Source organism: Tupaia chinensis, unplaced genomic scaffold (assembly GCF_000334495.1).
Source record: "Tupaia chinensis unplaced genomic scaffold, TupChi_1.0 Scaffold144058_1, whole genome shotgun sequence".
In the NCBI taxonomy this organism is placed as follows: domain Eukaryota; kingdom Metazoa; phylum Chordata; class Mammalia; order Scandentia; family Tupaiidae; genus Tupaia; species Tupaia belangeri.
Window position 1 is genome coordinate 1,970,664 of NW_006203910.1, and position 9,891 is coordinate 1,980,554.

Here is a 9,891-nt window from a genome sequence, read left to right on the forward strand (position 1 = left end):
CTCGCACCCAAACCCCCAGGCCCCCCCAGACGCTGGCCACTTCTAGGGCATTCAAGAAAGACTCGATCGAGCCGGCCGGTGGTGGGTGGGCGGGCTTGCAGGATGCTGTCCAACATGGAATGGGAGATGCAGTCTTTCCTTTCGCCTTTCGGATGAGGCAGGGGCAAGCAAGGGCTCGGGCTTCGTCCGTGACAGAGCACCGCCCTCACCCTAAGCTCACCCACCTTGGGTCGCGTGCAGACAGAGGCCAGGAGGACAGTCGCCGCCACACTACGGGGACGTGGGATGGGCGGGGACAGCAAAACCCCTCCCGCGGACCGGCCCTTCGTTTCCAGCCTCCCAGTTCTCCGCAGGCCCCTCCCCAAGCCGCTCTTGTTTCTCGCTGGCCTCGAATGTAGCGGAAGTGACGTAACGCGTCGCACGCGATTGGCGGAAGGAGAAATTGCTTTGCGGCCGGCACGGAAATTGCTTTCCTTTCGGCTTCCGCTCCTGGCCCATGTGAGAAGCAGAGCTGCTGAGATATGAGTGCCGCTCGGGCCGCGGAGAGGTGAGGGATAACGAGGGGAGGGGGGAATTCTGAGTCTCATTAGGGACAGAGTCCCCTGGCTTTTAGGCAGTGGGAGCCGTCCTTTAATGGACGGCAGTTGTTCCTCTAACAAGACATTGCCACTCGTCCCTGTGTCCACGACTCAGCTTTGAAAACCCTTTTCATTGAACTTAGTTCGCGCCGCAGCTTTTTAGCTGCATCCCAGTTGGTCCTGATGCAGCCTCTCCCTCTCCGGCCGAGTTACTATGTTTCACTTTCTTCGTCACGTGACCTCTTTTTCTTGTCCTGCAGCAGTCAGGTTTCATCCACCGGGCTGGCGGGGCCGGAGTTAGAAACTCCCTGCGTCTTGGAAACCTTGACTGTTGAGAATCATCCGCGACGTTTTTCGCTTCTGATGTTTCATGGAAGCAAACTAAATGTCATCCGTTTAGTAACGTTACCAATACATTTTGTTAGGTAACACTAGACTAATTTGTTTCTAGATGTCAGTCTCCTTAGTTAAAGCACCTGCTTTGCTGAGCAAGCCCCGGGGGAAATGGCTTACTCAGCTGCTTTCGACCAGGTCCTTGTTTCCACATTCCTGGGAACAAGTGATCAAGATGACACTGAGTAGGTTGCACCTGTCAAAGTGTCTGTGATGTGAAGGATATTTAGAAATATTAATCGTGAAACTGCCTTGCCTCAAGGACCAGCAACCATATCTTCTGCCACCCTCTCTAGGGTCTGACAGCTTCCCACAGGTCAGTGGGAATCGCACTGTCAATCACTGAAGAGTGTTAGATCTTTTTCATGCAGTTTCATGCGGGTATCAGCAAACACCGATCAGCTCTTGGGTGAGAGCTGACTTCTCCCTAAATTTAATGTCTTGAAAATTTTCCCAAAGGCCCTTCATACCTTTTCATTTGTGCCTCTTCCAAGGGATGGGGCCTATTCTGTGCTGAAAACAGAAGTTAGGATGTTTGTGTTTTAGAGATTGGTAGTAAAAGAAAAGTTGTTTCAAATGACAGTGTTTCTCCATTGTCTCTTTCAACAGCCTTCTGGCTGTGAACCAACATGATGAATTAGTGGATTTGCCAGAAGACTACCCCTTGAGCACCAGTGAAGATGAGGTGGGTGACAAACTGCCCTCAAAATGAGGGTAAATGGCATATTATGGGATAGGTAAGGGATGGTAACTTTGTAGTATATTCACCATCTCAGGTAAATCACGAACAGTCTTGTGTATAAGATGTTAAATGCTCTGGGAATTTGAAAACTATGGAAGCTATAGTTAACTGTTCTCAAGCCGCTTCAGTGTACTTGATATGCACCAAAAACAGGTGGTCTAGAGACTTAGTTAATTATCTGGCTGAAATGTACATACATATTAATATTTTCAGCTGGATCTCCCAACTGATGCTATGTAAATTCCAAATCTTAATTCCCTTGACAAAATTACTTAACTTGTTGGAGGTAGAAGGAGTGTATGGAGCATCTATTTGATTATGGAATTTTAGGTTGTTTTGTTTTTGTTTTTCTTGTGGGTTTTTTTTTTTTTTTTGGAAAAGCCATCTTGGTCATTGTGACTGTGACTTACACTATGTGCCAGGATACCTGTATCAGATCACTTATATATTGTATACAGAAACATCATTCTCGGTGCTTTTCTTGTTTGGGCAGAGTTGTGACATTAGCTCCCAAGATACTAAGGGCTTGTGTTCCTTATAAATGAGGGAATTTGGATTTTGAAGCAGTTCTCTCTGTTCGAGCTGGAATATCTGCATACCAAACTTCATCTGATTCCTCAGTTCTCTGCTGACCAAAACAATGACAAGTTTTACATGGGCCTCAATTTCTACATTGTCTTTTTTCCTCCGCTTACCATTCTGATGTTTTGTTTTGTTTTGTTTTGTTTTCCTTTTTTGTGTTTAGGGTGATGGTGATGAAGAGAGAAAGCATCAAAAGCTTCTGGAAGCAATCAGTTCCCTTGATGGAAAGAATAGGTAATCTTGCCATCAATGTAGGCAGGTTTTAACTAGCTGATTCCTTGCAACTTGCCTATAACTGACATATATCGAGTGAATAGTATAATATAAAGATCTCGGCCCAGCTTGGTGGCACAGTGGTATAACTCACTCCTCAAGGGAAGATGGATCCATACAGAAAATGACAGGTTTGGTTCCCCCGGTGACCTAAACATGCCAGGCACATGTGTCCATCCTGGCTGGCTGGGAAGGCTGAGGTGCAGGGGGTTGCAGTGTGAGATCCTGTTGAATGTGCTTGTCTTTCTGTCTGTGTCTCTCACTCTCATGAAAGAAATAAACATGGACCAATGGATGTCATAATGGTTAAGGTGGCTGAATCTCACATGGCCCACTGCACAGTTGGAGTCTCTGGCCAAGCAGCTTGAAAAACACACTGGGCATGTGTGCAGGGGTGCCCAAAATCCCAGCTGGATCAACTGGCTGTTTGCATGGTTCTAGTTCTGGACCCAGAAAGCTTAGGAGACAGTGCCAGGCACCTGTGGATGCTTGCCCAAAATCCCAAGAGGGGAATGGAGGAGAAGAAATTGTGGCATGGTTATTCCCTTCTTGGAGAGTGCATTCTCTCTCATCCTCCCTGCCTCCCTGTCCCTCTTTGCAGCCCTCTCCTCAGCAAGCCTATGAGTTCTATGGTAATTTTTTTTTTTTTAAGTTTGCTATAGGGTACATGTACTTACCAGAGGGTAGGCGGGTGAGAAATCATCCCCCTAGGGCATAGCCCTACCACAATCCCTTCTCCATTCTCCTTGTAGGACTTTGGGCACACATTCACCTGGTGTGATCTTTAAGCCACTCGGTCTGGAACTGGAACTTCACTGTCCACTAGGTCGGATCCAGTCCCTTTAATTCTCCATGCCATTTGCTGGCTAAGCAAAAAATATATACATATATATTCTTTAATAGAAAAGAAAACTTATTTTTCAATTCATCATAGAGTGCACACACTCTCCAGGAGAGTGAAAGTGAGAAAGCACCTCCCAGGGGGGATGGCCATGCCATAGTCTTTTCTCCTCCAGTCTCTTCTCAGGAACTTGGGCATGCATGTATATGTGCCTGGCATCTTTTTCAAGCTGCTATGTCTAGGACTTGAATCACATAGTTGACTATGTGGGATCTAGCTGCCTTAACCACCATGCCACCAGCTGGCCCCAGGAAAAAAATCTTTTGAAGCACTGAACAAGCATTTTGCATATTAAATTAATTGCCTTACCCCCAGGGTCACCCAGCTCTTAAGTGGCAAATCCACGATTTAAATCCAGGTATGTTTAAATCCAGATCCAATGTGTTTTCCACTATGCCTACTTTGTATTACCTTGTGTTTTTGAGGGGATAACAAGAAATGGGGGGGGAGGTCAACCAGTAATGTGGTAGTTGAGGTAGCAGGATCTCACATGGCCAACTGAGTTTGAGTCCCAGACTTGGTGGCTTGAAAAACAAGCTGAGCATACGCACATTCATGTCCAGGATTCCAAGAGGAGAATAGAGGAGAAGGAATTGCAGCATGGCCACACCCCCCACCCGGGGATGCTTTTCCTTTCTCTTTTTCTCTCTCTATTTGTTTTTTAAAAAAAGAGAAAGATGAGCCAGCAGGTGTCATGGTGGTTAAGGTACTCCCATATGGCTGACCATGGTTCAAGTCCCAGACCTGGCAGCTTCCTTTCTCTCTTTCTGGTGAGCACATGTGCCATATAACAAATTTAAATAATAATAATAAGTAAAATAATTCTTTTAAAAAAGAGAGAGAGAGAAGAAATGACTCCATGGCTTGGTGGTTGGGGCAGCCAATCTACCTGACTGACAATGTGGTTTGAGTCTTGGATGCAGCGACTTGAGATACATGCCAGATGTGTGCACATACGTACCCAAAATCCCTAAAGAAAGGAGAGGTGGACAGGAAGGATGGCAATGAGATCGTTGTCCATGGGTGTGTGTGTGTGTGTGTGTGTGTGCTTTCTCCTCCTCTCTGTCTCTCTATGAGTGTACATGCTCTCTAACAAATGGAAAAAAAAAAAGAGGGAGAGAAGAAATGAGGGTTAGGCTACCAAGTCCACGTTAGGAACAGGAACAGATTTTCCAGTTGCTTTGTGACAAATCCTGGCCCTAGAAGAGAAGTCCATAAAACCAAAGCCTTGGTTGAAGAGAGAAGTATTTGTTCCCCCCACGAAATATGTTCATCCATATTACAATATAGTGTTCTGTGTCATTTCAGGCGGAAACTGGCTGAGAGGTCCGAGGCTAGCCTGAAGGTGTCTGAGTTCAGTGTCAGTGCCGAAGGTAAGTTGAATGATAGAAGGTACCTGTACGTGGAGTCTGTGGCATTCCAAAACATCGCGGTCACCACCACTGTGCCCCCACCCCAGAACTGTTTTTGATGTGGTTAACAAGTCATACCCGTAAATAAATGCTTACCGGTGAGAGTGGGTGAAGAAGGGTAGTCAGATGCCCTTCGATTTCATTCATTTCTAGAAGAAAGCTTAGAAGTTCTCACAATGAGCTTGAACTCCATCTGGGATAGAGGGACATGAATGAAGACAGCTGCCTTTTACCAGCTTAGTAATACTTCATAGTTGTATATTCATTTGGGGGGAGACAACATTCTGAGGGGAGTGTGCTCTTCCTAGAAATACTTTAGTACCAGCCCAGTGCATGGAATGGACAAAGCAAGCTCCCATTCCCATCTCCGTGCTACAAAAATCCTTTTTTTTTTTTTAACTATTTATTTATTTTAAATTTTCTCTTTCTCTTTCTTTCTTTCTTTCTTTCTTTCTTTCTTTCTTTCTTTCTTTCTTTCTTTCTTATTAAACTGATAAGAACAGCTGCTACACTTGATCTTAGCCAGAAGGCTAAGAAGTGATAGGGTTTCATTTTTATTTCAGTTTTCTCCTACTTTGAGGCAGGACAAGGAGATACTCCCTTGAGCTGGAAATGAGAGAGGTCAAGTTATTGAATGGTTATTCAAGGGCCTTTATCTTCTGTAGAGTTTCTCAACCTTTTGCTTTATTGTTCCCCTGCAGAACCTTTTTAAATAATCTTCCTCACTGTTTCCCTCTCCCCTCAGCCCCCTTACCTCTAAAAAACAAATACCAAGGAATAAGACCTTGTTGGGGGGCCAGCACGTGGCATGGTGGTTAAGGGCACTGGACTCTCACATGGCCGACTGCAGTTCAAGTCCCCAATCTGGCAGCTTGCTCTCTCATGTTCCCTTTCTTTCTCTCACTCTGTCCCTCTCTGGTCAAATTAAAATAAATAAAGTTAAATTTAAAAATTCTTAAAAAAAGATTTTGTTGGATAGTTGAGCCTTGGAGGGACACAAAGTTTTATAATATCTAAGGTTTTTTACACACACCCACCACAAGACCTAATTTTTACCTTTTGTTAAGAATGCATGATTGGCCCAGCCTGTGGTGTGGTGGTTAAGGCAGCTGGATCCCACATGGCCAAATACATGGTTCAAGTCCAGGACCCGCCAGCTTGAAAGACATGCCGGCAAGTGTGCATGCATGCCCAAAATCCTGAGAGAATGGAAAAGGGATTGTGGTGTGACCATCTCTCTAGGGGGGAATGCTTTCTCACTTTCCCTGTCTTGCTCTCTGGCCCCCTGTCTTGCTCTCTGGCAAGTACCATATTCTATAGCAAACTTTAAAAAAAGAGCCATGATGTATAATAGTAGGTGACAGGGACCAGCAGTTAGTGTAATGGCTATGTCGCTGAACTCCCATGTAGTCGACTGCGGTTCAAATCCTGGACCCAGTGGCTTAAACTCATGCCGGGCGCGTGTGCGTGAGTGCCCAAGATCCCGAGAGGAGAATGGAGGAGAAGGGACTGTGGCGTGGCCATCCACCCGGGGGGTGATTTCTCACTTTCTGTCTCTCTGTCTCTCTCTCTGTCTTTCTGGCGAGCACACATGCCCTATAGCAAAAACCTCTCAAAAAAAAAAGGAAAAAAATTGTTGGTAAAGAGTTATGATTTTTAACCTGATACTCAGTCTAGGAGCCAAATCTTTTTCACTGTCTTCACAATGTAGATAACTTGAATGAGTTGTGCACTTTTAGTAAACAGTAGTGTAATTTCCCGGAGCAAGTAACAATGTATTCATTCAGAAGCTATTTTTTGTACTTCTATATATCAATACCAGGAACTGTTGGAGATGCTAAATACTAAGGCTGCCATAGAGAATAAGACATGATCTCATGGGGTTTCAAATGTAGTTGGGGGAAGGCGACAATAAGAATTAAAATAAGGGGGCCAGCAGGTGGCGTGGAGGTTAAGGTGCTGGACTCCCACATGGCATTCCACAGTTCGAGTTTCAGACCTGGTGACTTGAAAATCACACTAGGTACATGTGCGTGTGTGTCCCACATGCCAGCAGGAGAATGGAGGAGAAGGGGTTGTGGTGTGACCAGCCCCCCTGGGGGGTGGTTTCTCTCTTTCTGTCTCCAGTGAGGATACACACCTTATGGCAAAAACCTAGAGTGATGCAGTAAAATAAGAGTGGCTATTTTAGGGTCCTGAAAGGTCCCTGAAGAGGCAGAATGTAAGCTGAGAGCTATAAATGAGAAGAAAAGTCAACTGTGCGTAGATGGGGAGAAGCATTTCAGGCAAGGAAGTAGAGCAAGGCTCAGAAGGAGGAGCACGTGCACATTTGAAGAACAGCAAGAGGGCCAATATGACTGGAGTATAGTGGAGGCCAGGAATGACAGGTCAGTGAGGTAGACCAGGACAGTCCCACAGGTTGATAAGGCTCCAGGTTGGGTGGGGACCCAGTAGAGGATTCTCAGCAGGATCATGACATGCTATGATTTGTGTCTCCAAAGCATCACTTTGGGTGCTTTGTGGAGAATGAATCGCAGTGGGGCATGAGTACAAGCAGAAAGACCGGGAGAAAAGCAGATGACTGTTTTTTGGACAAATATTATATCTCCTCTCTTCTACCTCCCAACACATTTGAGAATGTTAGAAAGTGATAGTGTCACTATGACTAGGAATAAGGGATCAAAATAAGAGGATTACCCCACTTCCCTGCAGGTGTGTCAGTCTACCGGCACTTTCTACTACAATTTCCCCATTATGTTAAGGCTTTTGCCTCACTTCTCAGTCTGACCAGAGCTTGGCCTTTCTGCAGGATCAGGAGAAAAGCTGGTCCTTTCAGATCTGCTCCAGCCTGTTAAAACTTCCTCCTCATTGGCTACCGTGAGAAAGCAGCTGAAGAGAGTCAAGGCAAAGAAGACTGTGGAGGTACCCCTTAACAAAGAAGAGGTTGAACGGGTAAGTTCCAGAGATGGTGGTCCAGTAAGGAGAAGAAACTGAACTAACAAGGGAAAATGGGTTAGTATAAGGATGGAAAGGCCTGAAAAATGGGAGGGGAAGTTGTGATTTCCTCAAAACTCTGAGGAAATAATGGATGAGATCAGAAATAATCTAGGGGATATTGCAGTCCTGAGACCCAAGCAACAGCTCATCTCTGGTATCCTGACTCTTTCTCAGGCTAAGAAACATTGCTTTTTGGGACCAGCAATTAGCGTAACAGCTATGTCATTGGACTCCCATGTAGCCGACTGTGGTTCGAGTCCCGGACCCGGTGGCTTAAACTCACGCCAGGCGTGTGTACATGCGTGCCCAAGATCCCGAGAGGAGAATGGAGGAGAAGGGATTGCAGCGTGGCCATCCCCCCGGGGGGGGGGGTGATTTCTCGCTTTCTGTCTCTCTCTGTCTTTTTGGAAAGTGCATGTGCCCTATAGCAAAAACCTCTCAAAAAAAAAAAAAAAGGAAAAGGAAAACAAAGAAACATTGCTTCTTGATTTCCCGTTAGTCCTCTGAATTCAATGTGTAATCTCATGGCTCTTTCCTTTACGTACTTCACCTGCTTCAGATCCACAGAGAAGTAGCCTTCAATAAAACCACACAAGTCCTCTCCAAGTGGGATCCTATCGTTGAGAAGAACAGGCAAGCAGAGCAGCTGGTTTTTCCCTTGGAGAAGAAGCAGTCAGTCTATGCTCCCATCGAACATGTGCTCAGCGGCTGGAAGGTGGGTACAACAAAATAAAACAGAACCTTGAAAGGGGAGATGTCACTGCCAGCAGTTGATTTGATCAGACACCTTAAAGCCTAAATCCCAGCTTGAGTTGATTTAGTTTAGCAGGCAGAAAGCACGAAGAGGAGTAGCAAGTCTTCAGCGTCAGCCACGCGGTCACCAATCCCAGTAGCTTTGCAGTCACTTTCCATTCACTCCCAGTCTGTAGTACTGGGCTCTTCCCGCGTTTAAATGTCTGCTTGCCGGTACGGAAGGAACATACACTCCAGTTTTTGAAAAGCATTTAAGGCTACGTTCCAATTCTAGGAAAATCAGGAGCTACATAGCATTAATGATGACGTAGCGAAGATGAGCGTGCAGTGGAAGCCAAGGTTTGCTTGGAAAGGAGTTCCACTTTTAAATATGGCGGGTGGCTGGTCACAACTCTAGAACTTTACTAAGTAACTCAGTATGATTCTGAGCTGCAGAAAAGTTCTTTTCGAGCTGGGTTTCTCAAACACTGATCGCTGATAGTTTTTAATGCATCCGAAGCAAAAGGATTCATTGTAAGTATGTATGTTTGGTGGGTGTAACGCTGCTAGCTCGTCTTTACTACGAGGTGGTTCTTTCACTTCAGTGCTGTTGGATTTTTTTTTTTGCTTTTATGAAATGATGGTAGCAGGAAATGATGAGCCGAGGGGTGGAATGGGAGTTATGCTCTTGGCAAAATGCGAAGTTGGTAATCCTACGTCAGTCCCTAAAGTCTCCATTTTTAGTCTACAAACAACTGCTTTAGAACAGCTAGCCTACTTTGCAGTACTTTCCAGTATGAAGTCTATAATGGGATGATCCGTCTTGAATAGAAGAAATAGTCAAAAAACAGCAGTGCCCAAACCAGGAATAGATGCCCTCTTTATAGCTCTCCTCTGCTTTCTCAAAACCCAAGAACGATTGTGTCTCGTGTCGGCAAGTTGAGCTCATTAAAGCCAGTCGAAACCAACATCGCCAGGGCAGCTAGAAACTGAGCGCGTCGTTGTGTATTATACGGATAAGCTCTGTTGCTGATGGTGTTGTTGAAGTCACTACCATTCTCTTTCTAGGATGCTTCCTTTTCTACATGAAAAAGAGATCAGGTTTAAAGTGTGGCTGCAGAATGAAGGGAGACATTAGGAAAAAAATTCAGAGGTAATATAATTTGCAGGATTGAAAAATTAAATTTAAAAGTATAGAATATATATAGTGAAAAGTATAGAATATATATAGCAACCCCACCCTGTCCCCCCACTGCTCTTTTTTTTTTTTTTTGGTGTTTT

The 9,891-nt window shown here is 45.1% G+C and overlaps 1 protein-coding gene and 1 pseudogene across 1 annotated transcript in view; one reads left to right on the forward strand and one right to left on the reverse strand.

The window, feature by feature from the left end:
• Positions 1-441: 441 nt before the first annotated feature.
• The window catches only part of UTP14A (UTP14A small subunit processome component), a 25,505-nt gene continuing 16,055 nt past the window's right edge, over positions 442-9,891 (forward strand). The window contains 6 exon segments of the mRNA XM_006172412.3: positions 442-547; positions 1,581-1,656; positions 2,459-2,529; positions 4,778-4,842; positions 7,691-7,833; positions 8,438-8,593. Of these exon segments, the coding sequence (XP_006172474.1) occupies positions 522-547; positions 1,581-1,656; positions 2,459-2,529; positions 4,778-4,842; positions 7,691-7,833; positions 8,438-8,593 (537 nt within the window). The 5' untranslated portion in view covers positions 442-521.
• Positions 5,170-5,423, reverse strand: LOC114005593 (uncharacterized; annotated as a pseudogene).